The 18,577-nt window shown below is 45.4% G+C and overlaps 3 protein-coding genes across 3 annotated transcripts; 1 reads left to right on the top strand and 2 right to left on the bottom strand.

Moving 5' to 3' along the window:
- Nucleotides 1-4,403: 4,403 nt before the first annotated feature.
- On the bottom strand, nucleotides 4,404-7,864 carry LOC130383222 (protein NYNRIN-like). Its single transcript, XM_056591320.1, has 2 exons — nucleotides 7,245-7,864; nucleotides 4,404-6,532 (listed from the first exon to the last, which is right to left on the bottom strand). Exon 2 carries the CDS (start codon nucleotides 6,474-6,476, stop codon nucleotides 4,404-4,406), a length of 2,073 nt encoding a protein of 690 aa, XP_056447295.1. The 5' UTR covers nucleotides 6,477-6,532; nucleotides 7,245-7,864.
- Nucleotides 4,579-10,871, bottom strand: LOC130383223 (uncharacterized). The gene is made up of 2 exons (XM_056591321.1): nucleotides 8,600-10,871; nucleotides 4,579-4,652 (listed from the first exon to the last, which is right to left on the bottom strand). Exon 1 carries the CDS (start codon nucleotides 10,227-10,229, stop codon nucleotides 8,634-8,636), a length of 1,596 nt encoding a protein of 531 aa, XP_056447296.1. The 5' UTR covers nucleotides 10,230-10,871; the 3' UTR covers nucleotides 4,579-4,652; nucleotides 8,600-8,633.
- An 826-nt stretch (nucleotides 10,872-11,697) lies between these two features.
- LOC130382700 (uncharacterized) lies at nucleotides 11,698-14,020 on the top strand. The gene is made up of 6 exons (XM_056590579.1): nucleotides 11,698-12,051; nucleotides 12,275-12,376; nucleotides 12,950-13,182; nucleotides 13,298-13,476; nucleotides 13,595-13,688; nucleotides 13,802-14,020. The coding sequence occupies exons 1-6, from the start codon at nucleotides 11,718-11,720 to the stop codon at nucleotides 14,018-14,020; spliced, it is 1,161 nt and encodes a 386-aa protein (XP_056446554.1). The 5' UTR covers nucleotides 11,698-11,717.
- Nucleotides 14,021-18,577: the final 4,557 nt, after the last annotated feature.

Raw genomic sequence — 18,577 nt, 5'->3', positions numbered from 1 at the left:
GTAAACTTTATTTTAGTGTAATTTTATTTGAAGAGCCTTGCATAAACGATATTGACCGTTGCTATGAACAAGAAACATGTTTCCTAAATGTTTAAATCAGGTCACGATGTTATCTTTAATGTGGTGTATGCTACCTTGCATCAATGACTGAGATGTGCTTTGATCGACCTAAAGCATTTAGACAGCCTATTCAAGAGTCTACCACACTATTGTCCACTCCTACAACATGTATACATACCGTTGTTGATCAGAGAGAGTATACATATAATGATTATAGTCTCTTTACATACGCAACATGTATGCAGAATAAAATATTTGAAATAAACACGGTTCTGTTTGGAAAATCACAAAAAATAGGCTTTAAACTTTGTTTCCAGAATATTAGATTAAAATATAAGTATTATAAGTCATATGCTACCACCAGAAGTTCAACAAAGTGATCTCTGATCTGTGGGCGTAGCCTACATATCCCTTCAAATGAAATGCTACCTTTTATTTGTCAATCTGTTCTGTATCTCAATCAAGTTTGAGTTCCCAATTCTGCCCTCTCTTTTCTCAACAGATCCTGCAAATTTGTCATCCTACAATCCTCTTCTAGTTTATTGCAAACAGAACCACCCAAAGGCACTTTTTAGAGCCACGTCTTTTCTTGTTTACTTGTCCTTGATGTGTTTTACCTGTTAGCCGTTGTCTCTCACTGTCACTGTGCTTATCTTTGTGTTTGTCTTATTTGTTCATCTTTCTGTTGCCTGTCTATCTGTCTGTGGGTCTTCATCATGAGCGATTCAGAGCTTGAGGATCTGCTCCAGAGTTCTGATGACCTGGTTTATAAGCTGGACCTGCAAGAGGTGGATGACTTGCTGGGTGAGCTCCAGAAAGAGCAAGCTACTGCACCTCTACCAAAGGTTAAGTGGAAGAAGAGGGATAGCGATGGCAACGTAATCCGAGTACCACACTCAAGGCGGAGTCAGTCTAACCAGGGTCAGTATTGTTTTTTGCATACAAAAAAAATAATATATATCGATACATATATTTAGTTTATACCAAATCAAGGAAAACATAAAGCTTTTAATGTTTTACACCATGACTAACAAACCAGAAGCAATATTAAGATAACTGATTTGCAAAGTGAATTTATTTATTTTGTCTTATTTTTCTTCAAGTAACAACATTATGTAGATTATCGCAATTGCCATACTAGACTACACAGGCTTATACAATTTGGGTTTGGTCAGAAGGGGGAACAGACCGTGGCTGGGGTCTGTGTTTTCTTTTAAATCTGTGCGCTGATATCACTGATAACTGATAACCGACTATCATGTGCAAGTAGCGTTGGGACAAGTAGACCATTTTAATGCTGTGAATAATTCTTTGTTTTTTATTCTGGTACAGCTAGCTGCAGTCAGAAGACTAATCCTCCTGTTGATGTTCCTGACACTAGCTCTGAGGTGGTCTTTGCTCCAGAGGCTATTGGTATGTACCTGTCGTGGCAATTTCTCTATCAGATATTGCGTCTAAGCAGATGAGATATTTAGATGCAAAAAAGCACACAATACTGTTGACAATTAGTGGTTACATATATTTGTAATAATAGTACAAACAAAGATACATCACAACATGCATCAATAAACAATAAAACGGGCATACATTACAATAATTTGAGGCCTCAAATGGGAGTTCTCACGGCGTGTTACTTCATATACTAAAGACACGCTTAGAGAAAAGTCCACCGAGTCTTCCAATCGATGAGTTCTTATTCGTTTGGGTTTATTAGGGGGTGGTCCCCCAATACCAAAAGCCTTTGTGTACCAGATGGTTATCTTTACAACTGCAGCTGTGTGGATGCATTGGAGGGGGTAGCGGCCGTGCCATCGACTCCCTGGCTTTGTTGACGCTAGCCAGGGGGTCGGGAAATCAGGCCCACACATCAAAGGATTGCATGGAGGGTGATTTTCAAGACAAGAAACACAGGAAAGGGCAGGCAATAAAAAATGCATCTCTCTACCTTTGACCGTTTACACTTTAAATGACCCGCATGGAGTAGAACGTAGGCCCTATCTTAAATTACACAGAATAGCAACAAAACTTAAATTCATACATAGACCAAAACAATACAACATGTGGATTTTCCATCACACTCCCCCCTTTGATTATTTATAATCACAAAAATGATGCAACCTTTAGGATTAAAATGATCACTTAATCAATACATGCATATGTTCAAAATCTATCATGTTCGACCATCAGCACTTCTCCGTTTTTATAGGAGGTTGTTCAGACTAGAAGAGGAAAGAATAGATTTTCGCTACTCCTCTTCCTCACTGCTTAAACTATTCCAATCCAAGGCAGGGTATGTTCCAGCTACTCGCGTCAAAGCTGGGTACTTGTTTTGCATTGGTTCAACTATTATAAATTGGGAGACCGCGGCTGTGGTTAATTGCTTCACACAAGCTTTAACGCACGCAATTGTTATAATTAGTATTATTACTATGATTAATAGGGCTACAAAAAACATGATCGTATTTCTTACAAAGGGTGTACTCCAATCTGAGAACCAATTCCCGAACACACTTTCGATATCCCAGGAAGTAATTTTAGCAAGGTCATTAATGGCCTTGCTGTTTTCCCTGTGGAACTTCACGACAGATAGGTTTGCTGAGTGTACGTATGAGCAACATTCCGAGCCAATAATTTTACACACACCTCCGGTTGAGGCAAGGATTAAGTCTAATGCCATGCGATTTTGGAGTGCCACCTTAGTAACCTCCTCGAGTTGTGTTGACATGGCTGTGACGACCCTGTCCGTGCTATTAATGTGAGCCTCTAATGCGGTGGATAGGGCCTTTGTCTCCTGTTGATTTAAATACACCCCATATCCAGGTATTATCATGCCTAGAAATCTTTGGAGATCACGTTTGTGTTTGGCATGGTGTCCGTCTAACACCTGTATTTCTTGCTGGGTCACCACACGAAGCATTGGTACTGCGTATGCTAGGTAACATGTCCCCTCCATACGGTTCGGTACAAAGCTATACATTTTCCTGCCGCATGCGAGGAACACTCCGGTTGGTAAAACTACTGAGTTCGGACTGATTTGTATTGATTCGTTCAGGGTTAATTTGTGCAATGGGCCAATGCAATTGCTATTTTCCAGATGGATTATATCCTTGGTGTTCAGATTGAGTTGGGTAATATTTATGCAATTCGTAACGTTATACAATTTTGTTATTGTGAACTGATGACGAGATGTTTTTTGTTCTTTTAACGTGGGGTTAGTGGGGTGTGGAAGTTCACACCTGGTTTCTGCACATCGGGTCGCACGCAGGGTTGGTGGTGTTAATCTTGATGAGGTCAGCACCGTTGAACACTCGATCCTGGGAATATTATGCGACCTATTGCATATTGCTCCTACAAGTGGGCAGTTACAGTGTGTTCCGCTTTCACCAGCCACACAGTCAATTTGCGCATGATATGACTTCACTGTTAATAGTCTACCAAAGTTACCTTTTATACTTGATATTATCGCCATCCCGATGATCCGTGTTTGGTTGCATCCCTGCGGGGTGTGTTTTCTCGCAACATTTTCTATCTTGTTGACGATATCTGGCGCTGTTATGTAATATTTTTGTAGCGAGGCTGCATCTTTTGGGTCATCACAAGCTTTGTTTAAATTATTTGATGTTAAGTTTCGCCAATTCACAGTTAGAAATTGTAGGTGGGAAAGCGGAACTGCAGCTACGACCGGCCCTTCAGCGCTGCTGGGTATGTGCATGCACATCCAACAATTTGTTTTGTTTAGATGTCTTACTGTCTCGTGCATTAACCGAATTATTGAATTTTCAATTTCAGGTCCCACCTCTCTCTTGGCCCTTATTCCCGCCGATATTGGATTTTCATGAGGTTCTGGTGTCATTACTGATTTGCACGTTAAAAATGATGAAATAAACATAATTGCACTTAAAACCACAAGACCACAAATGATTTCTCGGATTCTCCATCCGAGCCTCTGAACGGATTGTCGTCGTCTGGTTCTGGTGTCCATGTTGATTGTGTTGGGGTGACGGCCTAGGGGGTTGGGTCGGAAAATGACCGTTGGTGTGAGTGGTGGTGTCCGTCTGCAATGGCTGGCGTGGATCCAGGTGGCCCTCTCAGCTACCGGTTGGGTCGGAAATGACCGTTGGTGTGAGTGATGGTGCCCGTCTGCAATGGCTGGCGTGGATTCAGGTGGCCCTCTCAGCTACCGGTTGGGTCGGAAATGACCGTTGGTGTGAGTGATGGTGCCCGTCTGCAATGGCTGGCGTGGATTCAGGTGGCCCTCTCAGCTACCGGTTGGGTCGGAAATGACCGTTGGTGTGAGTGATGGTGCCCGTCTGCAATGGCTGGCGTGGATTCAGGTGGCCCTCTCAGCTACCGGTTGGGTCGGAAATGACCGTTGGTGTGAGTGGTGGTGCCCGTCTGCAATGGCTGGCGTGGATCCAGGTGGCCCTCTCAGCTACCTTGACAGCTGATGATGTGATCAAAAGGACTTGGAATGGTCCCAACCACCTTGGTGAGTTCCAGGTCCGTCTTCGATAATCCTTCACCACAATCCAATCGCCTGGTTGTAGATCGTGGAGTTGCCCTTCCTTGGACAGCGGTAATGCCTCCTTCACCTGTATACGGATGGATTGCAAAGTCCGAGAGAGGTTAACACAATAATCAATCATGTCGTGATGAAAAGATTCTGTGTTCAAGTTGCTGTTGTGTGGTGCACCTGTCCCCATTGGCATCGGCCGTCCCATTAGGACTTCATAAGGGGACAGACCTACCTTTACTCTGGTGCGTCCCCTCATGGCCAGGAGGACCAGTGGCAAGACCTTTAGCCATGACATACCTGTATCCGCAGCTGCTTTGGCCAGTTTGTTCTTTAGAGTACCATTCTCCCTCTCCACTGCCCCACCACTCTGAGGGTGGTACGCACAATGGTTGCGTAGATCAATTCCTACATACTTGGACAACTGTTGGATGGCTTGGTTCACAAAATGTGAACCATTGTCACTGGACAATTTCTTTGGGATTCCCCACCTTGGGATGATTTCTGTGATCAAGGCTTTGGCCACGGCCGCAGAGTCGGCCGCTTTGGTGGGGAATACCTCAACCCATTTGGAAAACATGTCAACTATTACCAAACAATACTTCTTTCCCTCACATGGTGTTAACTCTATAAAATCCATCATCAGATGATCAAATGGTAGTGATGGTTGTGGGTGGCTAGTGGGTGCTACTTTCTTTCCTCTTCCTATGTTGTTGGTGACACACACAATACATTTTGCACAAAAACTTTGTGCATAGTTTGAAAATCCTTGTGTATACCAGTGCTGGTCAATGCTATCTACCATTCCCCCCTTTGACACGTGGTCTCTACCATGTGTCATATTAGCGTAGATAGGGAACAAATATTTAGGTAAGCATGGGCGCCCATTAGGGCCGTACCACAACCCCATGCGGTATGTTGCACCAGCTGATTTCCACAACTGACGCTCTGCGGGTAAGGCCCTGGTTTGAGCCTTCGCCAGTTCTTCGATCGTAACTGTGGGCGTCAGTTGTGTCATCTGCAAGGTGGAGGCAAGCGGGGCTTTGGCAGCCGCCTTAGCACCCTCGTCCGCCAGAGCGTTTCCTCTGGATATCAAGTCCTTAGCCCTTGTGTGTGCTTCACATCGACAAACAGAGATGGCAGTGGGTAAGAGGATAGCATCCAGTAGATTAGCAACCAATTGTGAATGGTTAATTCGTTGGCCCGTGGATGTGAGGAAGCCACGCATTTTCCATAGTGTGCCAAAATCATGAACAACACCAAAAGCATACCTACTATCAGTGTAAATGGTAACCCGTTTACCCTCTGAAAGTATACACGCTCTGGTCAGGGCGAACAGCTCAGCCGCCTGGGCTGAAAGATTAGATGGTAACCTTGCTGATTCCACCACGCAGTCCTGCGTGGCAATGGCGTAGCCCACTTCACTAACACCTGTGATCACATTCTTACGGCTAGAACCATCGACATACAGAACTTCATTCCCCGCTGGGAGTGGGGTGTCTGACAGGTCCACCCGTGGTGTGCACACCTCGTTAATGGTGGCCACACAATCGTGGGGTTCCCCATCTTCAGGAGTGGGCAGCAAGGTGGCTGGGTTTAATACAGTACATCTTTTCAAAGTAATGTTAGGCATTGCAAGCAACACGTTGTAGTATGACAAGAATCGTGATGCTGTTAGATGCGATGTACTTTGGGTTAACAAAATAGATGAAACCTCATGGGGTACAAGCAAAGTTAATGGCATGTAACCCACCAGCCCCCTACTGGCGGCAACCACCATTGCCGCTGCTGCCACTGCCTTCAAACAGTGTGGTAGACCTGCTGCCACCGGATCTAATTTAGATGAGTAATAGGCGATGGGGCGCATCTTGCCCCCATGCTCCTGCAACAGAACCGATGTCATGTATCCATTTCGCTCCCCCACAGTCTGTGTGAAGGGGCGCTTGTGGTCCGGCAACCCTAAAGTGGGAGGAGCCATAAGGGCCTTTTTAAGGTTTTCAAAAGCAGCGTCTGCCTCTGGGGTCCATGTCACGTGGTTAGTCGGGGTCAGCCCATGTCGGTGTGTGATGTCTTGGAGTGGTTGTGCCAGATTTGCATAATTGAGTATCCACTGTCTACAGTAGCCCGTTGTACCCAGGAAGCCCATCATTTGTTTCTTTGTAATGGGTTTTGGCATGTTTTGAATTGTCTTTATCCTCTCCTCGCTAAGGGACCTGCCGTTCGGCGTGATGATGTGTCCCAGGAATGTTACCTTTTGCAATACAAACTGTAGTTTAGCTATACTGGCCTTGTGGCCCTGACTGGCTAAAAACTGAAGTAATACAATAGTGTCCTGTTTGCACACGTCGGGGTCAGGGGAACAAATTAAGAGGTCGTCAACGTATTGAATCAATGTACTCCCCCCCGGTAAAATTAAATGGTCCAAATTGTCGTGGAGCGCTGCTGAAAAAACAGCCGGTGATTCACAATACCCTTGGGGCATTCTAGTCCATGTATATGGCTTATTAAATTGAAAAGCAAACCAAAATTGGCTCGCGGGATCCACCGGTATGCTAAAGAACGCGTTTGCTAAATCGACCACTGAAAACCATTTACTATTCCCAGGTACCTGTGTTAATAGTGTGTGAGGATCTGGAACAATGGGTGTTCTAGGATGCACTGCATCGTTTACCTTCTTTAAATCTTGCACAAACCGCCACGTGGTAGGTTGCCCTTCAACTGGGGCCTTCTTTACTGGGAATATTGGGGTACAGCATGGTGAATACGGACACGGGATTATAACACCGGCTTCCAACAGTGAGTTGAAAACAGGTGTTATACCATCAATCGCCTCTTGGCGCAGCCTGTATTGTGGTTGCTTTGGTCTGTATGTTGATTTGGGAGTCACCATTAGGGGCTCCACATTTCGTATGCAGCCCACATCGTACTTGCTTTTAGCCCACAGGGTGGGTGGGACCTCAGCCAATCGTGGGTCATCCACCGTCATTTGTGGGAGCAAGTACACTGGCGACTCCCCCGTAGCACCTCGCATTTTTTGTACTGAGCGTTGGGTTTCGAAAGTTCCACCCCACGCTCTGTGTCTCAGACCCGTTGCGGGTGAGAAATATTGTCCCTCAGGACCATGCGGGTCTGGTATCCAATCACATGCTCCCCCCCCTTTCACTGCCCATGGGCCCAATTCAGCCCATGTCATGTCGGGGGTTTTTGCAAGGGACACATGTGGTGCTGAGCCTGGGATTCTAAAGAATCCCTTTACTTCCTCATTAGAAGCTACGGTTAACATGCAACATTTCTCATTCCAAAGCAACAATTGCCCCATCAACACAGCTGTTTTACAATCGTCTTTGTACCACTGTTCCTCTACTTCTGCTATTTGTCCATCATAAGACATTCTGGCAGTACAATGCAAATTATCTGTGGGCATGTATTGTATTTCTGGCTGGTTCTGCATGCAGTGGTGTGCGTTCGTTATCAGTATGTCAGCTATTGCTCCCGGTCCCTCTTGCAGCAAGTCCCATGAATAAAAGTATCCTGGTGCGCGTGCCACACCCGAGTATGCTTGGATCATGGGGCTTGCATTGGAGGTAACCGTGAGGCCCGCGTCGGTGCAAATGACACTCAGCCCTAGGCGACACATTAAATCTCTCCCCAACAGGTTTGTCGGACATTGGTCTGACAGAAGGAACGAATGTTTGAGTTGTTTATCGCCGTCTCGTACGGAGAGCGGGACCGTGAATTTTTCCTTAAAGGGTTGTCCGCCCGCCCCAACCACCTGTATGACACGACCACTCAGTTTTGTTACATATTTCCATTCCTTGGAGGACAATACTGAATGATTTGCCCCTGAATCAACTAGGAATGTTGTGTCTTTACCATTTACATTTATGCTTGTCTGTGGGAGCTGATCAGGTCGCGTAAGGCTGGTGAGAACCATACAACAATTATTTGGGTGTAGTGCTTGTGAGCGTTGTGACGCTGAGCCTAACAGTTCGGGTGTTTGTAGTGTTTGTGTTATGGTGCTCATACCTGCTCCTTGGACCTGTCCTGCTCCGGCGTCCCGTCAATACGAATTCCCCCTTCCATTTTTGCCTCCTTTTTCTCCTTTGCCCTTCGGATGATTTACAGTCACTTCGCGGGAAGGTGCGGACTCCCAGTCGTCCGCCCCATCTTCTTCCTCCCTTCTCTTGGGACAGTCTTTGATCCAATGATCCTTGGCTCCACAAAAATGACAGTTCCATCGTCCGTTGTTATCCTTTCTCTTTTCTTTCGGCCGGTCGCCTCTTCGGTCTTTGTTGCGAAGGGTTGGCTTAGGATTCTCCAGGGCCTCCAGTTGGGCGAGCTGGAGCTTCTTGGTTACCTCTTCTTTTCTATTCTTCTTGAACTTTTCTTTCTGCATGAAGAGGTTTTCTGCATGGGTCGCGTGACTTATAATCAAATCAAGTCTGGCGGTACGCCACCCAATGCAGTGTGTCTCTATGAATTCCGATATTTTGTCGGCCAACGCATCCAGGAAGGCCGCGGTGAGGTTTTCTTCGTACGGAGTCTGAACCGTTCGGTCGGTTGGGACAGGCACTCCCCCATGGATCTTGAACACCTTTTCAACGCGGTCCATCAAGTCAGCCACCGTCTCGCCTTCTATTTGTTTGATCTTTCGAATAGCGGTCCAATCTCTAACCATGGGGAACGCCCCCCTGGCCCGTTCACACAGTCCCTCTACCAGCCGGCGGTACGCGGACCCTTGATCCCAATTGAACATTAAATCCGCTTCGTCCCTCCCGGGCATGTCGCCTTGGATACGACCCCACCTTAGGGTCAGTCTGTACGCACAGAGTTGGCGAACTTCGCTGATGGAGGCCTTGTGTTGTTGGACCAACTCTTGAAGGGCTGTGGCGAAGGCAGCCCCCCCCACTACAGATGGGTCTGGGAGCCATTCCGCTATGTCCTTAATGTCACTGGGTCTCCATGCACGGAAAACGTACGCTGGACTGCCATCCTGGGGGTTCAGTACTTCGATCATGGGGAATTGTCCATTCATCACGTCACCGTGTTGAGTAGTTGGGGAGAACGCCATTCCCCGGTTTCTCGAACGGCTGGTGGTGGGTTCCCGCTTGGTTGGTGTGGCCGTCGTCTGCTGGGATGATTGTAGAGCTTTCCCCTGGCTACGAGTTGCAGGCCTTGGGCTGCAAGCGGGGGCTTTCTCCTCTTCTTTTGGGGGATACACCTCTTCTTCGAGGCCAGGGTAGAGATTGTCCGATGAAGCGGCTTTGTGGGCGTTGTCATACGGGGGAGGAGAAGGGGGATTCGCACGCGGTCCACCGGTGCAGTCCAGGTCCGGGTCTATATCTCGGGTGACATTGAGATTAAAAATCCCTACACTCTCTACGCTCTCTGTTCCTGGCTTATTTTTTTTTCTATCCTGGCCCTCTCTTTCCCACAAATAAAATGCACACCAACATAGTTTGGAACCTTTCTTTTTCATTTCTGACTCCAACAATCGTCCCTTTAACTCCTGTAATCGTTTTAAGCTAAAACTCCCCATTGCAGGAAAACCCAGTTTGCACCAATATTTTAAACCCTCCAGAGCCGCTTCACCATGCTTCTCCAACATCACCTTTGCAGGCCCTGTTATCTCAGTTTTTCCCGATGTGTTCCCCATGTTTCTTTGATCCGTACACACTATTAACTATTATCTAATCACCGTAACCTCCTTGTTACTACACATATATTTTATTAATGAATGCCCGTTATTATTATCTATATATATATATAACCACAACCGCGCTTCAACGGGTTTCCCTTTTTCCCGTTCCCTCGACAGACTCTAGCTGCCCTTTCTGTTACCTATATAGCCATTTATATATTGACGGAAGCGAAACGGAGCTACCGTATGTTCCTATAACAGAGTTTCTTTGAACGAGGCCTAAGTTCAGATATAAGTTTACGTTTACCGAAACATTTATATACCGTTCCTGTAACGGATTTTATTTGGAAGCTTTAACAGTATTGTGATCTCACCTGCTCGAATTCTTTTTTCCTTTGGATATCGTACTGAAGAACCTCTACTTCATCCCCCACAGACACCCTTTGCTCGACCCCATTAGTCTGGTTACAGTCACCTGGAGGCGAGGTAGGGCTTTGGGACTGAGACCGAATCCTCAGACCTGACTTGGCAGACACCTAGGGATTTTTCACGCGATCTTCAGGTTAGATATCCCGGACGAGCCCCCAAACTGTCGTGGCAATTTCTCTATCAGATATTGCGTCTAAGCAGATGAGATATTTAGATGCAAAAAAGCACACAATACTGTTGACAATTAGTGGTTACATATATTTGTAATAATAGTACAAACAAAGATACATCACGACATGCATCAATAAACAATAAAACGGGCATACATTACAATAATTTGAGGCCTCAAATGGGAGTTCTCACGGCGTGTTACTTCATATACTAAAGACACGCTTAGAGAAAAGTCCACCGAGTCTTCCAATCGATGAGTTCTTATTCGTTTGGGTTTATTAGGGGGTGGTCCCCCAATACCAAAAGCCTTTGTGTACCAGATGGTTATCTTTACAACTGCAGCTGTGTGGATGCATTGGAGGGGGTAGCGGCCGTGCCATCGACTCCCTGGCTTTGTTGACGCTAGCCAGGGGGTCGGGAAATCAGGCCCACACATCAAAGGATTGCATGGAGGGTGATTTTCAAGACAAGAAACACAGGAAAGGGCAGGCAATAAAAAATGCATCTCTCTACCTTTGACCGTTTACACTTTAAATGACCCGCATGGAGTAGAACGTAGGCCCTATCTTAAATTACACAGAATAGCAACAAAACTTAAATTCATACATAGACCAAAACAATACAACATGTGGATTTTCCATCACATACCTTACGTTGCTTCCAATTGCCCAAAGCATTGTGTTAAGATATTTTTTGGGTTGTATCTGCAGTGTATGCAATCCTTTGTATTTGAAATTCTTATTATCAAAATTATGAAAAAATGTTATGCCTTTAACAGCCACTACATACAGTACACTGTTAAATAAACAAATATTAGTGTTTTGATTCTTTTTTTTAACCATTTTAACAGAGGGGTTTTTACAAGACCTCCAGCTGTCTTTGTGTGATGCCACAGGAGATGAGATGGAAGCACCAACCCCAAGACCTCTTGTGGCTTCATCCAACTGGAGCACCAGAAAAACGATCTTTTCAGAAAGCTGGAGGGCAGCAAGACCACAGCTGGTTAACACTGCAGTTGCACGAGAAAATGTGGAAGCCCACATGTGCCAACAGTGTTCGAGCAATTCCGCTGTTGTCCGTTGCCGTGATTGCCGTCCACGCCCCTTCTTCTGTGCCGAATGTGATGTCAGCATGCACACCAGACACCCCCTCCACAACATAGATGGCAGTACTTCGGGATTCTTCCAGCCATTGCCCCCAACAACTTATGTGTTGAAAAGGGCCCTTATCCCCTGTGGTAAGTTCTGGTTTGTGTACAAAATATATTTTCTAGCTTGACTGAACATTTAGCTTTTTCGTGTTAACTTTAATACTTATCAGCAGTGTGCTTCACATTCTTCAAGTCTTCTTAATTTTCTACCGTAAAGTTCATTCTATTTTTTGTCAGATATCCGTCACTTTACAATGGTGTATAACCAAGTCAAGAAAAATGATTATTAATCCACATTTTCTTTTTTCAGTGCGTTATGTACCTGTGGAGATCCCTGAAAAAATCTGTGGTTGTCCAACAGACTCATTAAGGATCAAACCAGGAAAATCTGTGGCTGTGATCACAATGAATGGTAAGAATGTGAAGAACATTTGTCCTCTTTGAAAAGTTTGTTTTTAATAATATCTATCCCATCTCACAAACTCCCAAAGGTTTGTAATAGCTTTGTATGATATCGTAACATGAGTATTGAGTAATGCATTTAGACAGTGATGTCGACGCAACAACTAAATGTTTATAAAAAAAGTTTGTCATAGTTTTCTTTTCTGTGATTCCAGTTTCATTACACGTGATGAATTTAGAATATACATACAGTACGTTACATAACTTTGACAGTTCTGTATGATAACTCCTTCTTCTGACTGGTCTTATGAAATCTAATATTTTGAGGTACTACATTTTTGATCCTCATCACCTTGGTGTACTCATCTATATTAAAACATAACAAGGCTTGGTGTTTTCCATGATATTTGTTTTTAGATGCATGTGTATTTTTGTCCTGCCCAGCTCCCAGCCTCATATGGATGTGCTGAACATCACATTGTTTTGTTTTGTATTGAGAAATGCACAACATACTCTTAAGAAAGACAATTCGATAATTAAGTGTGTGAAAATGTACATAACAATGTTTTTTGTTTTTTTCAAGGACGACATGAGCTCAGCATGCCAGAGTTGGCTTGCAGTGCATGCAAAGCCACTTGGACTGCTGGAGTTGAGGAAGTTCTTAGGTGTGACTACTGGCCAGCTACACTTCACTTTGCCACAATCTATGAAACAGATGTTTTCTTCTCATTTGAAGAATTGAAAATGGCTGCACCTGGACTGTCCTGTCAGGCATTTTTAAAAATGCTCGATCAGCGAACTGTCCGCTTTGGGCGTGTGAGTATTGAAGTTATTTGTTGTTTTTGACCAATTTATATTGTGAATAGATATGCTGTGTCCTTCTATTTTAATTTTTAAATATCATTAGTTCAAGAAGTCCTTTTTGTGATAGACAGGGAAAATCTCAGGCGATAGCTTCTTGAAAAGCTTCTTCGAGTGGGAGGCTGTGAGATATGAGGTGGACAGCCTCTGCAAGGAGGAGCCCTTCACCTGCCGAGCATGCAGCCCGGATATGCTTGCGGTTTCTGTGGATGGAAACCGCAAGCATTACCGCTTCAAAAACGCAGCAAGGTACAATCAAATATTCATGATGTCAGTGTTTTTCTAATAACAAAAAATAAGTCGCTTAATGTCTACAAATTAACCTTAGAATTCAAGATATCATGAACTGTCCCTTTGTTCTATTTAGATCTGAGGAGCAGGCCATTTTCAATGACGTCTTCATAGCAAAGGATGAAGACGTCACACGATTTGTCAACCATGTTCACAGCACAACAAAACATGTAATTGCAGATTATATTTATATATGCAAGAATACAATGCTGACCTATTAAAGATTATTGATATGAACCGTAAGTTTCTAAACCATTTTCATCAATCAATTGTTATATTGTAGGTCTCCGGAAGAGGTGTTTGTGGCGGGGAATGGTCGGCGGCTCGAGAGACGTCCCAAAAATCAGCCAGCAAACTGGACGAGGAGGGACTGGAGCTGGCTGTTTGTCGTCATGGAGTCCTCCTCTGTGCCCTCAACATGTACAGGGGAGAAATCTTTGCCTATCCCCTCTCCAGGAAAAACTGGCCAGTAGTAGGCCTACATTCTTTTGCATGGATGTAGCCTGCAAGTACTGGCCATACCTGCAGAAAATCATCAAAAGCTGCCCCGAGTTTCAACATCTGCTGGAAATGAAGCCCTTCCTCTCGGTGTTTCATGCAAAAGCCCATGATTTTAAATGTGAAGTAAGCTATCATCAACATATGACAGAATTTTTTTATGTGAAAACCTTCACGTCAACATTATCAAATTATAACATGCCTTGTCTTTTAATATGTTTTAAACAGATCAAATGGAGTGGAGCATTCCTGGAGGGGTCTGGGTTAACACTTGGGGAGGAGGTGGAACAAGTGAATGCCTTCGTCTATAGGATAGCAGTTACGACAAAGCACATGTCAAAAGCAGGTGAGTTGGCGACAAGGTATAAACTTTGGTTTAGGAAATAGGCAAAATAGTGATAAGATCATATTTTCTGTTGTAGGGCGTAACGACATGTTGACACTCATGGCCATGCGGTGGAATGAGCAGAAGATGAAGAACTTGGCCACCTACCTGTCCCGCAGATATTTAAAAGTATGTATATATTTTTTAAGCTATTTTTGGTAGTTATGAGTTTAATTTTTACTTAATTATTCCAATGTCTCTGATTGTTTTGTAGACCACAAAAGCTCTCGACATGAAGACAATGGAAGTGGAGTCGATGAAGGCCGAGTTGGCAGCGACTGATGGGCAATTCGAGGACTGGGTCAGGGATGTGAAGGATTGGGCAGAAAGTGAGTAAATTATTAGTTGTTGTTTTTCAGAGTTTATAACGAACATTTATGTCTTAATCAGTCATTTGTGTTTTTTTCTTAGTCTCAGAATTAGTGATTACACGTCTTATAACATTCTTCACTAACTAGTTTGAGAGCGTTCAAGATATAATCTGATACTCTACATCAGAGTTTTAGCAAATTTTGAAATGCTTAATTCATGGGTTAATAGTAAAATGTGTTTTCTGTTGGGTTTCGTTACAGACAGGGTATTGGAGGATTTAAATAATTTGTATCAAATCGCAGTGTTACATAAGGGTGCACTCACACTAGGCCATCTGGCCGTGGCCGTGGCCGTTTTCACACCTAACCGTGCCAAATCTGCCAGTGTGAGTGTGGCCAGTCTGGCCAGGCCAACTTGGCCACTTGGGAGAGGTGTGCTGCTACGGTACGGGCCGCCACGGTAAAGATGCTAATGAGCCGATACGCACACACGCACGGCTACGCAACCTGAGCTGGATGACGTATAGTCCATGCGACGACCATGGACATAATAAAGGCAACAAGCCTTCTTTCCCATTAAACGGTAAACATGGCGTCAAGCGGTTCAACTGTTGGTTCACGTTGGTCCCATAGAGAAGTCGAAAAAGTACTCGAACTGTGTTCTGTGTGTTGTTGTCCATTGTTGTTAAAACTCTGACTGGCGGCAGACTTTATTATGGTCCATGCAGCGGACGCTTGGTGATGACGTGTTACGACATGATGACGTATGTACAAGAGCCTACAGTGGCAAGGCCACAGTTGCGACGGCCACGGCCAGATGGCCTAGTGTGAGTGCAGGCCAGAGAACAATGGGGCCAGTTGAGCATGGTTAGGTGTGAAAACGGCCAGATGGCCTCGTGTGAGTGCACCCTAAGTTACTCAAAGTGTAACACAACCCTTCTCCTCTCTACAGCAACAACCAGCAGCACAACTGACGCTGCTGCTTCCTTGGCCAGGAAGATAGAGACGCTGGTTGTGAGTGTAAAAAGACGCTCCCTCTCTCTCTCGGTCGTCCTCAGACGAGCTTCCATCGGAGTCTCCAATCCTCTCGGTTCTCCATACACCCGGCCAGCTCCGAAGAACTTTCAGCTCCCGCATCTTTCTTAAGCACGTCCACGTACGTTAGCGCGGAACGTCCTCGCGATCGATGCCCCGCGCGTTGGTTCCACAGGACCAGCCTGCTGGCCGGGAGCTCCCGATGTCTGTGGCAGTGGCCGGCCAGCTTCATCCTCCTGGATGCTACCTTCTGGTTGAGCCTCGGCAGCCGCCCATACAGATCCTTGTTGGTAATGTGGGCATTCTGGTCTACATTCAGCACTGCTCGTAGCATCCTGGTGTAGCACCCATCCAAGGACTTCTGCAGGGTGGGCGTCAGGGTCCAGCTTTCGCAGCCATACAGGAGGACGGACTCCACAGTGGCATGAAATAGGCTCAGCTTTATGCGACGGGGAAGATTTGAGCGCCACACGCTTGACATAACATTCAGGGCCCTCCACGCCATTGCCTTCCTGATCTTAAGGTCTTGTTCTGTGGAGTTTACCCAGGAACCCAGGTACTTGAAGTCATTGACCTCTTGCAAAGAGCTGCCCTCTGATGTTGTAATCGGCAGATGGTCTGTGCAGATGTTGTAGGTGATTACCTTAGTCTTCTTTATGTTCAGTCTGAGGCCAACCTTAGCACATTCCACCTCTACTCTGTTCAGGAGTTCCTGTGCCTGCTCCACGCGGTCAGACACCAGGCAGATGTCATCTGCATAGTCTAGGTCTGCCAGGGCTACAGCAGGGCTTCTTCTAGACTTCCTTGGTGTGATTGTGAAGCCCAGCTCCTGCTCCCGCCCGTTGATGGCTTTCCTGAGCGCGTAGTCAAGGGCTATGATAAAGAGGAAGGGGGCAAGAGTGTCCCCCTGCTGCACCCCTGCCAGGATGTCGAACTCCTCGCTGATGCCATCTGGGGTTACCACCTTGGCTCTTGTGCCCTTGTACATAGCCTCTGTGGCCCGGAGTAGATTCGGGGGGACCCCGTAAGCTTTAAGGATTTTCAGCATCATGCTTCTGTTTATTGAGTCAAATGCTTTTTTGAAGTCAATGAAACATAGCACCGCTGTCAAGTTGTTCCTCTTCACTTCCTCAATGATTCTCCTTAAGGCCAGGATCTGGCCTACGGTGGTCCTTCCCTTTCTGAAGCCATTTTGGTTGTCCCTCAGGTGTGGATCAATGGCGTCCCTAATCCGGTTTAGTATCATGCGGTTGTACATCTTCGCTATGACACAGGTCAGGCTAATGCCACGATAATTGTCCGGCTTAGCCAGATCTCCAGACTTGGGCACCGGGATGATATTAGAGAGGGACCATATATCGGGTTTGATGTTTTCTATCAGAGCCTGGTTGCAGATCTCCAGTATGATGTTATCGAGATCGCAGTGTTTAGGGACCTCTGGGGGGATACCGTCCGGCCCAGCACTTTTTCCTTGCTTCAGGGTGGACTTCACTGTGGCAAACTCCGTAGCTGTAAAGGGGCCATCGTCAATGTTGAGGTTTGTGAGGACTGCAGGTATCTCTTCCTCAGCTCCGTCCACTGTTGGGTGGGTGCCTAGGAGATCCCGGAAATGGGTGAACCAGGAGGTCACTCTCTCCTCTGGGCTGCAGCCTGCTAGCTGTCCCTCTCTCGTCTTCTTGCGCCCACTCATCTCGTTTATGACCTTCCATGACTCCTTGGATCTCTGTTTGCCATGTTCTGCCTCCACCTTCTTCACTTCTTCTTCTCCCAGCGACTTTACAAAGAACAGGACTCAAACAAAGGTCGCGCAAGGACACGCCGGAAGATCAGGGAGGAGAAAGGGATCTTGACTGCTGCTGTTCAGCAGTACAACGGAATGGTTCCGAGCACAGAAACTCTGTGCTTTGAAACCATTCTGTCTGAAGAGACAGCTTGGCCATGGCAGCTACCTGGCAATGGTAGGGACAACAGCTGTTTAATAGTTCCAGCAAATGTGGCACACTTTTTATGGATTATATTAGATTTATTTGATCGTTCATACATATGAATGAAAGTCTTTTCATAAATGCTTCACAGACTCTGTCGACCTCAGGACGAAGAGGAGAGTTTTTGACGGTTGTCATGGCGGAACGGAGACTACGGGAAGAAAAAAAGATCCTTTTGTTAGAGATGAACCGCCACTGGAGGTCCTTAACACTTCGTGGGGATTCCTTAAAAGAGCTGATTTGTAGCACAACAATGCAAGGTATTATTTTAGATTTTACATCACATGAATGTACACATCAATGACTGATGAAAAAAGTCACTAATGCTGGCTTGGTTTTATGTTCAAGATTCACAGTGGGCTTTGACTGTGGAAGGAATGAAAGGTCTGCAGAGCATCGCCAAACAGAAGCTGCATCGTGTCCTGGAAATGATGGCTTTGGCGAGACAATGCTACCTCAAAGTTTTGACTGGAGCGGAGAACGTCCTTCCAATCTTTTCAGATGTGTATTCCGACAGTGACTCTGGCTCTGACCTTGAGGATCTGGAGTGAACAGGAAGTGAAAATGGTTGGGATGTTGTGTTCAATAATAAAATAGATGTTGAACTCGTGTTTGCTGTGTGTAGGTATATATGACAACATCCTGAAAATTAAGCTTACAACTCCTTATCCTCTGGCTGTTTTTGACTTATAGAGGTGCACAAAGATTTATGGCACATGGCACAAACATCAAATAGTCAATATTTTGCTTGGATGTAATGCATACATGCATACTGTAAGTATAGTAATGGAATAGTGATGGCAATTGTATTGATAAAATATGCAAAATATGGAATGTGGTTAACT

The sequence above is a fragment of the Gadus chalcogrammus genome, chromosome 5 (genome assembly GCF_026213295.1).
Source record: "Gadus chalcogrammus isolate NIFS_2021 chromosome 5, NIFS_Gcha_1.0, whole genome shotgun sequence".
Taxonomy (NCBI): Eukaryota; Metazoa; Chordata; class Actinopteri; order Gadiformes; family Gadidae; genus Gadus; species Gadus chalcogrammus.
This window is presented reverse-complemented; position numbering and strand designations above follow the sequence as displayed.